We start from the raw sequence: 13,667 nt of genomic DNA, 5'->3' as shown, positions 1-13,667 counted from the left end.
CACACAGGAGACATTAAGACACCAGGAGACATTAAGACACACAGGAGACATTAAAACAACAGGAGACATTAAGACACACAGGAGACATTAAGACAACAGGAGACATTAAGACACACAGGAGACATTAAGACAACAGGAGACATTAAGACAACAGGAGACATTAAGACAACAGGAGACATTAAGACAACAGGAGACATTAAGACAACAGGAGACATTAAGACAACAGGAGACATTAAGACAACAGGAGACATTAAGACACCAGGAGACATTAAGACACACAGGAGACATTAAGACAACAGGAGACATTAAGACACACAGGAGACATTAAGACAACAGGAGACATTAAGACACACAGGAGACATTAAGACACACAGGAGACATTAAGACACACAGGAGACATTAAGACACACAGGAGACATTAAAGCCACACAGGAGACATTAAGACAACAGGAGACATTAAGACAACAGGAGACATTAAGACACACAGGAGACATTAAGACACACAGGAGACATTAAGACAACAGGAGACATTAAGACAACAGGACACATTAAGACACACAGGAGACATTAAGACAACAGGAGACATTAAGACAACAGGAGACATTAAGACAACAGGAGACATTAAGACAACAGGAGACATTAAGACAACAAGAGACATTAAGACACCAGGAGACATTAAGACACACAGGAGACATTAAGACAACAGGAGACATTAAGACAACAGGAGACATTAAGACACACAGGAGACATTAAGACACACAGGAGACATTAAGACAACAGGAGACATTAAGACAACAGGAGACATTAAGACACACAGGAGACATTAAGACAACAGGAGACATTAAGACAACAGGAGACATTAAGACAACATGAGACATTAAGACACACAGGAGACATTAAGACAACAGGAGACATTAAGACACACAGGAGACATTAAGACACCAGGAGACATTAAGACACACAGGAGACATTAAGACAACAGGAGACATTAAGACACACAGGAGACATTAAGACAACAGGAGACATTAAGACAACAGGAGACATTAAGACACACAGGAGACATTAAGACAACAGGAGACATTAAGACAACAGGAGACATTAAGACAACAGGAGACATTAAGACAACAGGAGACATTAAGACAACAGGAGACATTAAGACAACAGGAGACATTAAGACAACAGGAGACATTAAGACAACAGGAGACATTAAGACAACAGGAGACATTAAGACAACATGAGACATTAAGACAACAAGAGACATTAAGACAACAGGAGACATTAAGACAACAGGAGACATTAAGACAACAGGAGACATTAAGACAACAGGAGACATTAAGACAACAGGAGACATTAAGACACACATGAGACATTAAGACAACATGAGACATTAAGACAACAGGAGACATTAAGACACACAGGAGACATTAAGACACACAGGAGACATTAAGACACACAGGAGACATTAAGACAACAGGAGACATTAAGACAACAGGACACATTAAGACACACAGGAGACATTAAGACAACAGGAGACATTAAGACAACAGGAGACATTAAGACAACAGGAGACATTAAGACAACAGGAGACATTAAGACAACAAGAGACATTAAGACACCAGGAGACATTAAGACACACAGGAGACATTAAGACAACAGGAGACATTAAGACAACAGGAGACATTAAGACAACAGGAGACATTAAGACAACAGGAGACATTAAGACAACAGGAGACATTAAGACAACAGGAGACATTAAGACAACAGGAGACATTAAGACAACAGGAGACATTAAGACAACAGGAGACATTAAGACAACAGGAGACATTAAGACAACAGGAGACATTAAGACAACAGGAGACATTAAGACAACAGGAGACATTAAGACACACAGGAGACATTAAGACAACAGGAGACATTAAGACAACAGGAGACATTAAGACACCAGGAGACATTAAGACACACAGGAGACATTAAGACAACAGGAGACATTAAGACAACATGAGACATTAAGACACACAGGAGACATTAAGACAACAGGAGACATTAAGACAACAGGAGACATTAAGACAACAGGAGACATTAAGACAACAGGAGACATTAAGACAACAGGAGACATTAAGACACACAGGAGACATTAAGACACACAGGAGACATTAAGACAACAGGAGACATTAAGACACACAGGAGACATTAAGACAACAGGAGACATTAAGACAACAGGAGACATTAAGACACACAGGAGACATTAAGACACACAGGAGACATTAAGACACACAGGAGACATTAAGACACACAGGAGACATTAAGACAACAGGAGACATTAAGACAACAGGAGACATTAAGACACACAGGAGACATTAAGACACACAGGAGACATTAAGACAACAGGAGACATTAAGACACACAGGAGACATTAAGACAACAGGAGACATTAAGACAACAGGAGACATTAAGACAACAGGAGACATTAAGACAACAGGAGACATTAAGACAACAGGAGACATTAAGACAACAGGAGACATTAAGACAACAGGAGAAACTTCCGGGTTGGAGCGTGCGGTCGCATTCGCACTTCGGTCCGCAGGTAGTATAACTTTTCATTACATTTCATTACATTTCATTACATTTCATTATAGTACAACGGTTTGAGTTGTCTAATCTTAGCAATTTCTTCTTAGCTAGCTACATAGCCGTCTTTGTATCAAAGATAATTGCGTAATTATCGTATTTCGTCGTCCTAACGCAGTCTACACTGCTATCTGCCCAGCAGCTAGCCAGCTAGCAAACGTCCACCGTCTACCGAATAGCAGCACTGTAGAAACTATTACACTCAACTGAACGACTTGATTAGTGTAGTGTTAGCTAGCTACATAGTTGTCTTTGCGGTCTTCGTATCCAAGATAATTGTGTAGTTTAGAGTGTGTAGTTTTAGAGTGATTATCTTAATTTACCGAGGTTAGCTAGCCAGCTATTTGTCGTCCTTAACGTAGGAGACACTGCTAGCTAGCCAACAGCTAGCCAACGTCTACCGAATAGAACTTCCGCACTCAACAACCCGGTCGCATTCCGCTTCGCTCCACAGGTAGTATCACATTTTCATTTCATTTCATTACAGTACAACGGTTTGATTTGTTTGATCGTAGCTAGCTACATAGCTAGCTACATAGCCGTCTTTGTATCAAAGATAATTGTGTAGTCTAGAGCGATTTTCTAGGTTAGCTAGCCAGCTATTGTCGTTCTTTTAACGCAACGTAACGTAATCAACACTGCTAGCTAGCCAGCTAGCCCCCGAATAGCAGCACTGTAGAAACTATTACACTCAACGGAACGACTTGATTAGTGTCGTGTCAACAACGCAGCCACTGCCAGCTAGCCTACAAAGTCAACAACGCAGCCACTGCCAGCTAGCCTACTTCAGCAGTACTGTATCATTTTAATCATTTTAGTCAATAAGATTCTTGCTACGTAAGCTTAACTTTCTGAACATTCGAGACGTGTAGTCCACTTGTCATTCCAATCTCCTTTGCATTAGCGTAGCCTCTTCTGTAGCCTGTCAACTATGTGTCTGTCTATCCCTGTTCTCTCCTCTCTGCACAGACCATACAAACGCTCCACACCGCGTGGCCGCGGCCACCCTAATCTGGTGGTCCCAGCGCGCACGACCCACGTGGAGTTCCAGGTCTCCGGTAGCCTCTGGAACTGCCGATCTGCGCCCAACAAGGCAGAGTTCATCTCAGCCTATGCCTCCCTCCAGTCCCTCGACTTCTTGGCACTGACGGAAACATGGATCACCACAGATAACACTGCTACTCCTACTGCTCTCTCTTCGTCCACCCACGTGTTCTCGCACACCCCGAGAGCTTCTGGTCAGCGGGGTGGTGGCACCGGGATCCTCATCTCTCCCAAGTGGTCATTCTCTCTTTCTCCCCTTACCCATCTGTCTATCGCCTCCTTTGAATTCCATGCTGTCACAGTTACCAGCCCTTTCAAGCTTAACATCCTTATCATTTATCGCCCTCCAGGTTCCCTCGGAGAGTTCATCAATGAGCTTGATGCCTTGATAAGCTCCTTTCCTGAGGACGGCTCACCTCTCACAGTTCTGGGCGACTTTAACCTCCCCACGTCTACCTTTGACTCATTCCTCTCTGCCTCCTTCTTTCCACTCCTCTCCTCTTTTGACCTCACCCTCTCACCTTCCCCCCCTACTCACAAGGCAGGCAATACGCTCGACCTCATCTTTACTAGATGCTGTTCTTCCACTAACCTCATTGCAACTCCCCTCCAAGTCTCCGACCACTACCTTGTATCCTTTTCCCTCTCGCTCTCATCCAACACTTCCCACACTGCCCCTACTCGGATGGTATCGCGCCGTCCCAACCTTCGCTCTCTCTCCCCCGCTACTCTCTCCTCTTCCATCCTATCATCTCTTCCCTCTGCTCAAACCTTCTCCAACCTATCTCCTGATTCTGCCTCCTCAACCCTCCTCTCCTCCCTTTCTGCATCCTTTGACTCTCTATGTCCCCTATCCTCCAGGCCGGCTCGGTCCTCCCCTCCCGCTCCGTGGCTCGACGACTCATTGCGAGCTCACAGAACAGGGCTCCGGGCAGCCGAGCGGAAATGGAGGAAAACTCGCCTCCCTGCGGACCTGGCATCCTTTCACTCCCTCCTCTCTACATTTTCCTCTTCTGTCTCTGCTGCTAAAGCCACTTTCTACCACTCTAAATTCCAAGCATCTGCCTCTAACCCTAGGAAGCTCTTTGCCACCTTCTCCTCCCTCCTGAATCCTCCTCCCCCCCCCCCCCCCCCCTCCTCCCTCTCTGCAGATGACTTCGTCAACCATTTTGAAAAGAAGGTCGACGACATCCGATCCTCGTTTGCTAAGTCAAACGACACCGCTGGTTCTGCTCACACTGCCCTACCCTGTGCTCTGACCTCTTTCTCCCCTCTCTCTCCAGATGAAATCTCGCGTCTTGTGACGGCCGGCCGCCCAACAACCTGCCCGCTTGACCCTATCCCCTCCTCTCTTCTCCAGACCATTTCCGGAGACCTTCTCCCTTACCTCACCTCGCTCATCAACTCATCCCTGACCGCTGGCTACGTCCCTTCCGTCTTCAAGAGAGCGAGAGTTGCACCCCTTCTGAAAAGACCTACACTCGATCCCTCCGATGTCAACAACTACAGACCAGTATCCCTTCTTTCTTTTCTCTCCAAAACTCTTGAACGTGCCGTCCTTGGCCAGCTCTCCCGCTATCTCTCTCAGAATGACCTTCTTGATCCAAATCAGTCAGGTTTCAAGACTAGTCATTCAACTGAGACTGCTCTTCTCTGTATCACGGAGGCGCTCCGCACTGCTAAAGCTAACTCTCTCTCCTCTGCTCTCATCCTTCTAGACCTATCGGCTGCCTTCGATACTGTGAACCATCAGATCCTCCTCTCCACCCTCTCCGAGTTGGGCATCTCCGGCGCGGCCCACGCTTGGATTGCGTCCTACCTGACAGGTCGCTCCTACCAGGTGGCGTGGCGAGAATCTGTCTCCTCACCACGTGCTCTCACCACTGGTGTCCCCCAGGGCTCTGTTCTAGGCCCTCTCCTATTCTCGCTATACACCAAGTCACTTGGCTCTGTCATAACCTCACATGGTCTCTCCTATCATTGCTATGCAGACGACACACAATTAATCTTCTCCTTTCCCCCTTCTGATAACCAGGTGGCGAATCGCATCTCTGCATGTCTGGCAGACATATCAGTGTGGATGACGGATCACCACCTCAAGCTGAACCTCGGCAAGACGGAGCTGCTCTTCCTCCCGGGGAAGGACTGCCCGTTCCATGATCTCGCCATCACGGTTGACAACTCCATTGTGTCCTCCTCCCAGAGCGCTAAGAACCTTGGCGTGATCCTGGACAACACCCTGTCGTTCTCAACTAACATCAAGGCGGTGGCCCGTTCCTGTAGGTTCATGCTCTACAACATCCGCAGAGTACGACCCTGCCTCACACAGGAAGCGGCGCAGGTCCTAATCCAGGCACTTGTCATCTCCCGTCTGGATTACTGCAACTCGCTGTTGGCTGGGCTCCCTGCCTGTGCCATTAAACCCCTACAACTCATCCAGAACGCCGCAGCCCGTCTGGTGTTCAACCTTCCCAAGTTCTCTCACGTCACCCCACTCCTCCGCTCTCTCCACTGGCTTCCAGTTGAAGCTCGCATCCGCTACAAGACCATGGTGCTTGCCTACGGAGCTGTGAGGGGAACGGCACCTCAGTACCTCCAGGCTCTGATCAGGCCCTACACCCAAACAAGGGCACTGCGTTCATCCACCTCTGGCCTGCTCGCCTCCCTACCACTGAGGAAGTACAGTTCCCGCTCAGCCCAGTCAAAACTGTTCGCTGCTCTGGCCCCCCAATGGTGGAACAAACTCCCTCACGACGCCAGGACAGCGGAGTCAATCACCACCTTCCGGAGACACCTGAAACCCCACCTCTTTAAGGAATACCTAGGATAGGATAAAGTAATCCTTCTCACCCCCCCCCCCCCCCCCCTTAAAAGATATAGATGCACTATTGTAAAGTGGCTGTTCCACTGGATGTCATAAGGTGAATGCACCAATTTGTAAGTCGCTCTGGATAAGAGCGTCTGCTAAATGACTTAAATGTAAATGTAAATGTAGGAGACATTAAGACACACAGGAGACATTAAGACACACAGGAGACATTAAGACAACAGGAGACATTAAGACACACAGGAGACATTAAGACAACAGGAGACATTAAGACAACATGAGACATTAAGACACACAGGAGACATTAAGACAACAGGAGACATTAAGACACCAGGAGAAATTAAGACACACAGGTGACATTAAGACACACAGGAGACATTAAGACAACAGGAGACATTAAGACAACAGGAGACATTAAGACAACAGGAGACATTAAGACACACAGGAGACATTAAGACACACAGGATACATTAAGACACACAGGATACATTAAGACAACAGGAGACATTAAGACAACAGGAGACATTAAGACACACAGGAGACATTAAGACAACAGGAGACATTAAGACAACAGGAGACATTAAGACAACAGGAGACATTGAGACAACAGGAGACATTAAGACACACAGGAGACATTAAGACACACAGGAGACATTAAGACACACAGGAGACATTAAGACAACAGGAGACATTAAGACAACAGGAGACATTAAGACACACAGGTGACATTAAGACACACAGGAGACATTAAGACAACAGGAGACATTAAGACAACAGTAGCCATTAAGACAACAGTAGCCATTAAGACAACAGGAGACATTAAGACAACAGGAGACATTAAGACAACAGGAGACATTAAGACAACAGGAGACATTAAGACAACAGGAGACATTAAGACAACAGGAGACATTAAGACACACAGTAGACATTAAGACAACAGGAGACATTAAGACAACAGGAGACATTAAGACAACAGGAGACATTAAGACAACAGGAGACATTAAGACAACAGGAGACATTAAGACAACAGGAGACATTAAGACAACAGGAGACATTAAGACAACAGGAGACATTAAGACACACAGGAGACATTAAGACAACAGGAGACATTAAGACAACAGGAGACATTAAGACAACAGGAGACATTAAGACACACAGGTGACATTAAGACACACAGGAGACATTAAGACACACATGAGACATTAAGACAACAGGAGACATTAAGACACACAGGAGACATTAAGACAACAGGAGACATTAAGACAACAGGAGACATTAAGACAACAGGAGACATTAAGACAACAGGAGACATTAAGACAACAGGAGACATTAAGACAACAGGAGACATTAAGACAACAGGAGACATTAAGACAACAGGAGACATTAAGACAACAGGAGACATTAAGACAACAGGAGACATTAAGACAACAGGAGACATTAAGACAACAGGAGACATTAAGACACACAGGAGACATTAAGACAACAGGAGACATTAAGACAACAGGAGACATTAAGACACACAGGTGACATTAAGACACACAGGAGACATTAAGACACACATGAGACATTAAGACACACAGGAGACATTAAGACACACAGGAGACATTAAGACAACAGGAGACATTAAGACAACAGGAGACATTAAGACACACAGGAGACATTAAGACACACAGGAGACATTAAGACAACAGGAGACATTAAGACAACAGGAGACATTAAGACACACAGGAGACATTAAGACAACAGGAGACATTAAGACAACAGGAGACATTAAGACAACAGGAGACATTAAGACAACAGGAGACATTAAGACACACAGGAGACATTAAGACAACAGGAGACATTAAGACAACAGGAGACATTAAGACAACAGGAGACATTAAGACAACAGGAGACATTAAGACAACAGGAGACATTAAGACACACAGGAGACATTAAGACACACAGGAGACATTAAGACAACAGGAGACATTAAGACAACAGGAGACATTAAGACAACAGGAGACATTAAGACAACAGGAGACATTAAGACAACAGGAGACATTAAGACACACAGGAGACATTAAGACAACAGGAGACATTAAGACAACAGGAGACATTAAGACAACAGGAGACATTAAGACACACAGGAGACATTAAGACAACAGGAGACGTTAAGACAACAGGAGACATTAAGACACACAGGAGACATTAAGACACACAGGAGACATTAAGACACACAGGATACATTAAGACAACAGGAGACATTAAGACACACAGGAGACATTAAGACACACAGGAGACATTAAGACAACAGGAGACATTAAGACAACAGGAGACATTAAGACACACAGGAGACATTAAGACAACAGGAGACATTGAGACAACAGGAGACATTAAGACACACAGGAGACATTAAGACACACAGGAGACATTAAGACAACAGGAGACATTAAGACACAGGTGACATTAAGACAACAGGAGACATTAAGACAACAGGAGACATTAAGACAACAGGAGACATTAAGACAACAGGAGACATTAAGACAACAGGAGACATTAAGACAACAGTAGCCATTAAGACAACAGGAGACATTAAGACAACAGGAGACATTAAGACAACAGGAGACATTAAGACAACAGGAGACATTAAGACAACAGGAGACATTAAGACAACAGGAGACATTAAGACACACAGGAGACATTAAGACAACAGGAGACATTAAGACAACAGGAGACATTAAGACAACAGGAGACATTAAGACAACAGGAGACATTAAGACAACAGGAGACATTAAGACAACAGGAGACATTAAGACAACAGGAGACATTAAGACAACAGGAGACATTAAGACAACAGGAGACATTAAGACAACAGGAGACATTAAGACAACAGGAGACATTAAGACAACAGGAGACATTAAGACAACAGGAGACATTAAGACAACAGGAGACATTAAGACAACAGGAGACATTAAGACACACAGGAGACATTAAGACAACAGGAGACATTAAGACACACAGGAGACATTAAGACAACAGGAGACATTAAGACAACAGGAGACATTAAGACAACAGGAGACATTAAGACACACAGGAGACATTAAGACACACAGGAGACATTAAGACACACATGAGACATTAAGACACACAGGAGACATTAAGACACACAGGAGACATTAAGACACACAGGAGACATTAAGACAACAGGAGACATTAAGACAACAGGAGACATTAAGACAACAGGAGACATTAAGACAACAGGAGACATTAAGACACACAGGTGACATTAAGACACACATGAGACATTAAGACACACAGGAGACATTAAGACACACAGGAGACATTAAGACAACAGGAGACATTAAGACAACAGGAGACATTAAGACAACAGGAGACATTAAGACAACAGGAGACATTAAGACAACATGAGACATTAAGACAACAGGAGACATTAAGACAACAGGAGACATTAAGACAACAGGAGACATTAAGACAACAGGAGACATTAAGACAACAGGAGACATTAAGACAACAGGAGACATTAAGACAACAGGAGACATTAAGACACACAGGAGACATTAAGACAACAGGAGACATTAAGACAACAGGAGACATTAAGACAACAGGAGACATTAAGACACACAGGTGACATTAAGACACACAGGAGACATTAAGACACACATGAGACATTAAGACACACAGGAGACATTAAGACACACAGGAGACATTAAGACAACAGGAGACATTAAGACAACAGGAGACATTAAGACACACAGGAGACATTAAGACAACAGGAGACGTTAAGACAACAGGAGACATTAAGACACACAGGAGACATTAAGACACACAGGATACATTAAGACAACAGGAGACATTAAGACAACAGGAGACATTAAGACACACAGGAGACATTAAGACACACAGGAGACATTAAGACAACAGGAGACATTAAGACACACAGGAGACATTAAGACAACAGGAGACATTAAGACAACAGGAGGCATCTCATGCTTTGTTGATTTAAAAAAAAAAAAGCCTTCGACTCAATTTGACATGAGGGCTGCTGTATAAACTGATGGAAAGTGGTGTTCGGGGAAAAACATACGACATTATAAAATCGTTAAAATCGGCAAAAAACTAATAAATAAAAATTACAGACCTCTACATGCTTTGTAAGTAGGAAAACCTGCAAAATCGGCAGTGTATCAAATACTTGTTCTCCCCACTGTATATCAACGAATTGGCAAAGGCACTAGAACATTCCTCAGCAGTTCTCTGTCCCAGTGAACAACCCCTGGATCCAGATGGAGACGAACTGGACCACAAATACTGACAAACAAACGAGGAGAGAGAGGAGGAGAGAGGGGGAATGGAGGAGAGGAGAGAGGGGGAATGGAGGAGAGGAGAGAGGGGAAATGGAGGACAGGAGAGAGAGAGAGGAGAGAGGGGAAATGGAGGAGAGGGAGGTTGGACTAAGGGAATGAGGGAGAATATAGAGGAGAGGAGAGAGCGTTGGTTGGAGAATGGTGCTGGGCTGTATACATGTGTCAAGTTGCTGTGGATACAAGTGTATCTTTAAAGGTGCAATGTGCAGAAATCGCTCCGCAATTTCCTGGTTGATACAATTCTAATAGTTCCCCTAATTCCAGTTTACGTGACAAAACAAACAAGTCTAGTGTAGAGAATCATTGTACTATCCAAACCGCAGTGGAATATATTTTCCATAACTAAAAATGTTGTATTTTCAGCTGTTTTGAAGCTGGTGAACAAAATCGAAAGTAAAAGACGTAAAAAATAAAACTGAAGAACAGGAAGCACAGGAATAGAGCACATAGAACAGATATACCGCTTCTTAGACTTTCAATGAGAATGACAGATCTATAACTCATATTGCTATGTGAATCAGGTCGCCCATAAAGGTCCATATCGCTGCGTTAACGACCGAAACCATTACCTGTAGTCGTCGCTGAGGCTGACACTGGTTTCCTCTTTACGGAGGCGGGACAGGTTGGCTCCGCCCTCCAGCTGTAATCTAGCCAATCGGCTGTCCTCCAGGACGCTACACATCACACCCCTGTACCTGGCCAGTAACACCTGGGCCTCCTGGGGGGTGGGGAGGATGAGGGGGGGGGGAAGAGGAGGGGGAGGATGAGGGGGGGTGGGAGGATGAGGGGGGGAGGGGAGGATGAGGGGGATGGGGGAGGGGAGGATGAGGGGGGAGGGTGGGAGGATGAGGGGGGGAGGGTGGGAGGATGAGGGGGGGAGGAGGAGGAGGGGGGGAGGGGAGGAGGAGGGGGGGAGTTAGCGTTTTTACACACGTGTTGTATCACAAGTCAATTAACATGTCTTCTAAACTCTTCAACATACACCAAACACCGTTCCTAAACATTTCCTGTCCTGTAATCCAACTCTACCAGACCACTCCATTTCCTGTCCTGTAATTCAACTCTACCAGACCACTCCATTTCCTGTCCTGTAATTCAACTCGACCAGACCACTCCATTTCCTGTCCTGTAATTCAACTCTACCAGACCACTCCATTTCCTGTCCTGTAATTCAACTCTACCAGACCACTCCATTTCCTGTCCTGTAATTCAACCCTACCAGACCACTCCATTTCCTGTCCTGTAATTCAACTCTACCTGACCACTCCATTTCCTGTCCTGTAATTCAACTCTACCAGACCCCTCCATTTCCTGTCCTGTAATTCAACTCTACCAGACCACTCCATTTCCTGTCCTGTAATTCAACTCTACCAGACCCCTCCATTTCCTGTCCTGTAATTCAACTCTACCAGACCACTCCATGTCCTGTCCTGTAATTCAACTCTACCAGACCACTCCATTTCCTGTCCTGTAATTCAACTCTACCAGACCCCTCCATTTCCTGTCCTGTAATTCAACTCTACCAGACCACTCCATTTCCTGTCCTGTAATTCAACTCTACCAGACCACTCCATTTCCTGTCCTGTAATTCAACTCTACCAGACCCCTCCATTTCCTGTCCTGTAATTCAACTCTACCAGACCACTCCATTTCCTGTCCTGTAATTCAACTCTACCAGATCACTCCATTTCCTGTCCTGTAATTCAACTCTACCAGACCACTCCATTTCCTGTCCTGTAATTCAACTCTACCAGATCACTCCATTTCCTGTCCTGTAATTCAACTCTACCAGATCACTCCATTTCCTGTCCTGTAATTCAACTCTACCAGACCACTCCATTTCCTGTCCTGTAATTCAACTCTACCAGATGACTCCATTTCCTGTCCTGTAATTCAACTCTACCAGACCACTCCATTTCCTGTCCTGTAATTCAACTCTACCAACACATGTCATATCCTTGTCTAGACGTGGTAGTTACCTCAGCGGTAGCTGGCAGGACAGTAGACTCCAGACTATATTAACACGGTAGTTACCTCAGCGGTAGCTGGCAGGACAGTAGACTCCAGACTATATTAACATGGTAGTTACCTCAGCGGTAGCTGGCAGGACAGTAGACTCCAGACTATATTAACACGGTAGTTACCTCAGCGGTAGCTGGCAGGACAGTAGACTCCAGACTATATTAACATGGTAGTTACCTCAGCGGTAGCTGGCAGGACAGTAGACTACAGACTATATTAACACGGTAGTTACCTCAGCGGTAGCTGGCAGGACAGTAGACTCCAGACTATATTAACACGGTAGTTACCTCAGCGGTAGCTGGCAGGACAGTAGACTACAGACTATATTAACACGGTAGTTACCTCAGCGGTAGCTGGCAGGACAGTAGACTACAGACTATATTAACACGGTAGTTACCTCAGCGGTAGCTGGCAGGACAGTAGCCTCCAGACTATATTAACACGGTAGTTACCTCAGCGGTAGCTGGCAGGACAGTAGACTCCAGACTATATTAACATGGTAGTTACCTCAGCGGTAGCTGGTAGGACAGTAGACTCCAGACTATATTAACACGGTAGTTACCTCAGCGGTAGCTGGTAGGACAGTAGACTCCAGACTATATTAACATGGTAGTTACCTCAGCGGTAGCTGGCAGGACAGTAGACTCCAGACTATATTAACACGGTAGTTACCTCAGCGGTAGCTGGCAGGACAGTAGACTACAGACTATATTAACATGGTAGTTACCTCAGCGGTAGCTGGCAGGACAGTAGACTCCAGACTATATTAACACGGTAGT

At 45.1% G+C, this 13,667-nt stretch overlaps 1 protein-coding gene across 1 annotated transcript in view; it reads right to left on the bottom strand.

Moving 5' to 3' along the window:
* Nucleotides 1-13,667, bottom strand: part of plekhg4 (pleckstrin homology domain containing, family G (with RhoGef domain) member 4) — a gene marked incomplete at its 5' end in the record, with an annotated part of 143,492 nt that overhangs the window by 113,433 nt on the left and 16,392 nt on the right. Inside the window, 1 exon segment of the mRNA XM_071400415.1 lies at nt 11,436-11,584. Within this exon segment, the coding sequence (XP_071256516.1) occupies nt 11,436-11,584 (149 nt within the window).

The sequence above is a fragment of the Salvelinus alpinus genome, chromosome 5 (assembly GCF_045679555.1).
Source record: "Salvelinus alpinus chromosome 5, SLU_Salpinus.1, whole genome shotgun sequence".
NCBI classification, from domain to species: domain Eukaryota; kingdom Metazoa; phylum Chordata; class Actinopteri; order Salmoniformes; family Salmonidae; genus Salvelinus; species Salvelinus alpinus.
The sequence above is the reverse complement of the archived record's forward strand: the minus strand, read 5'-3'. Positions and strand labels throughout refer to the sequence as shown.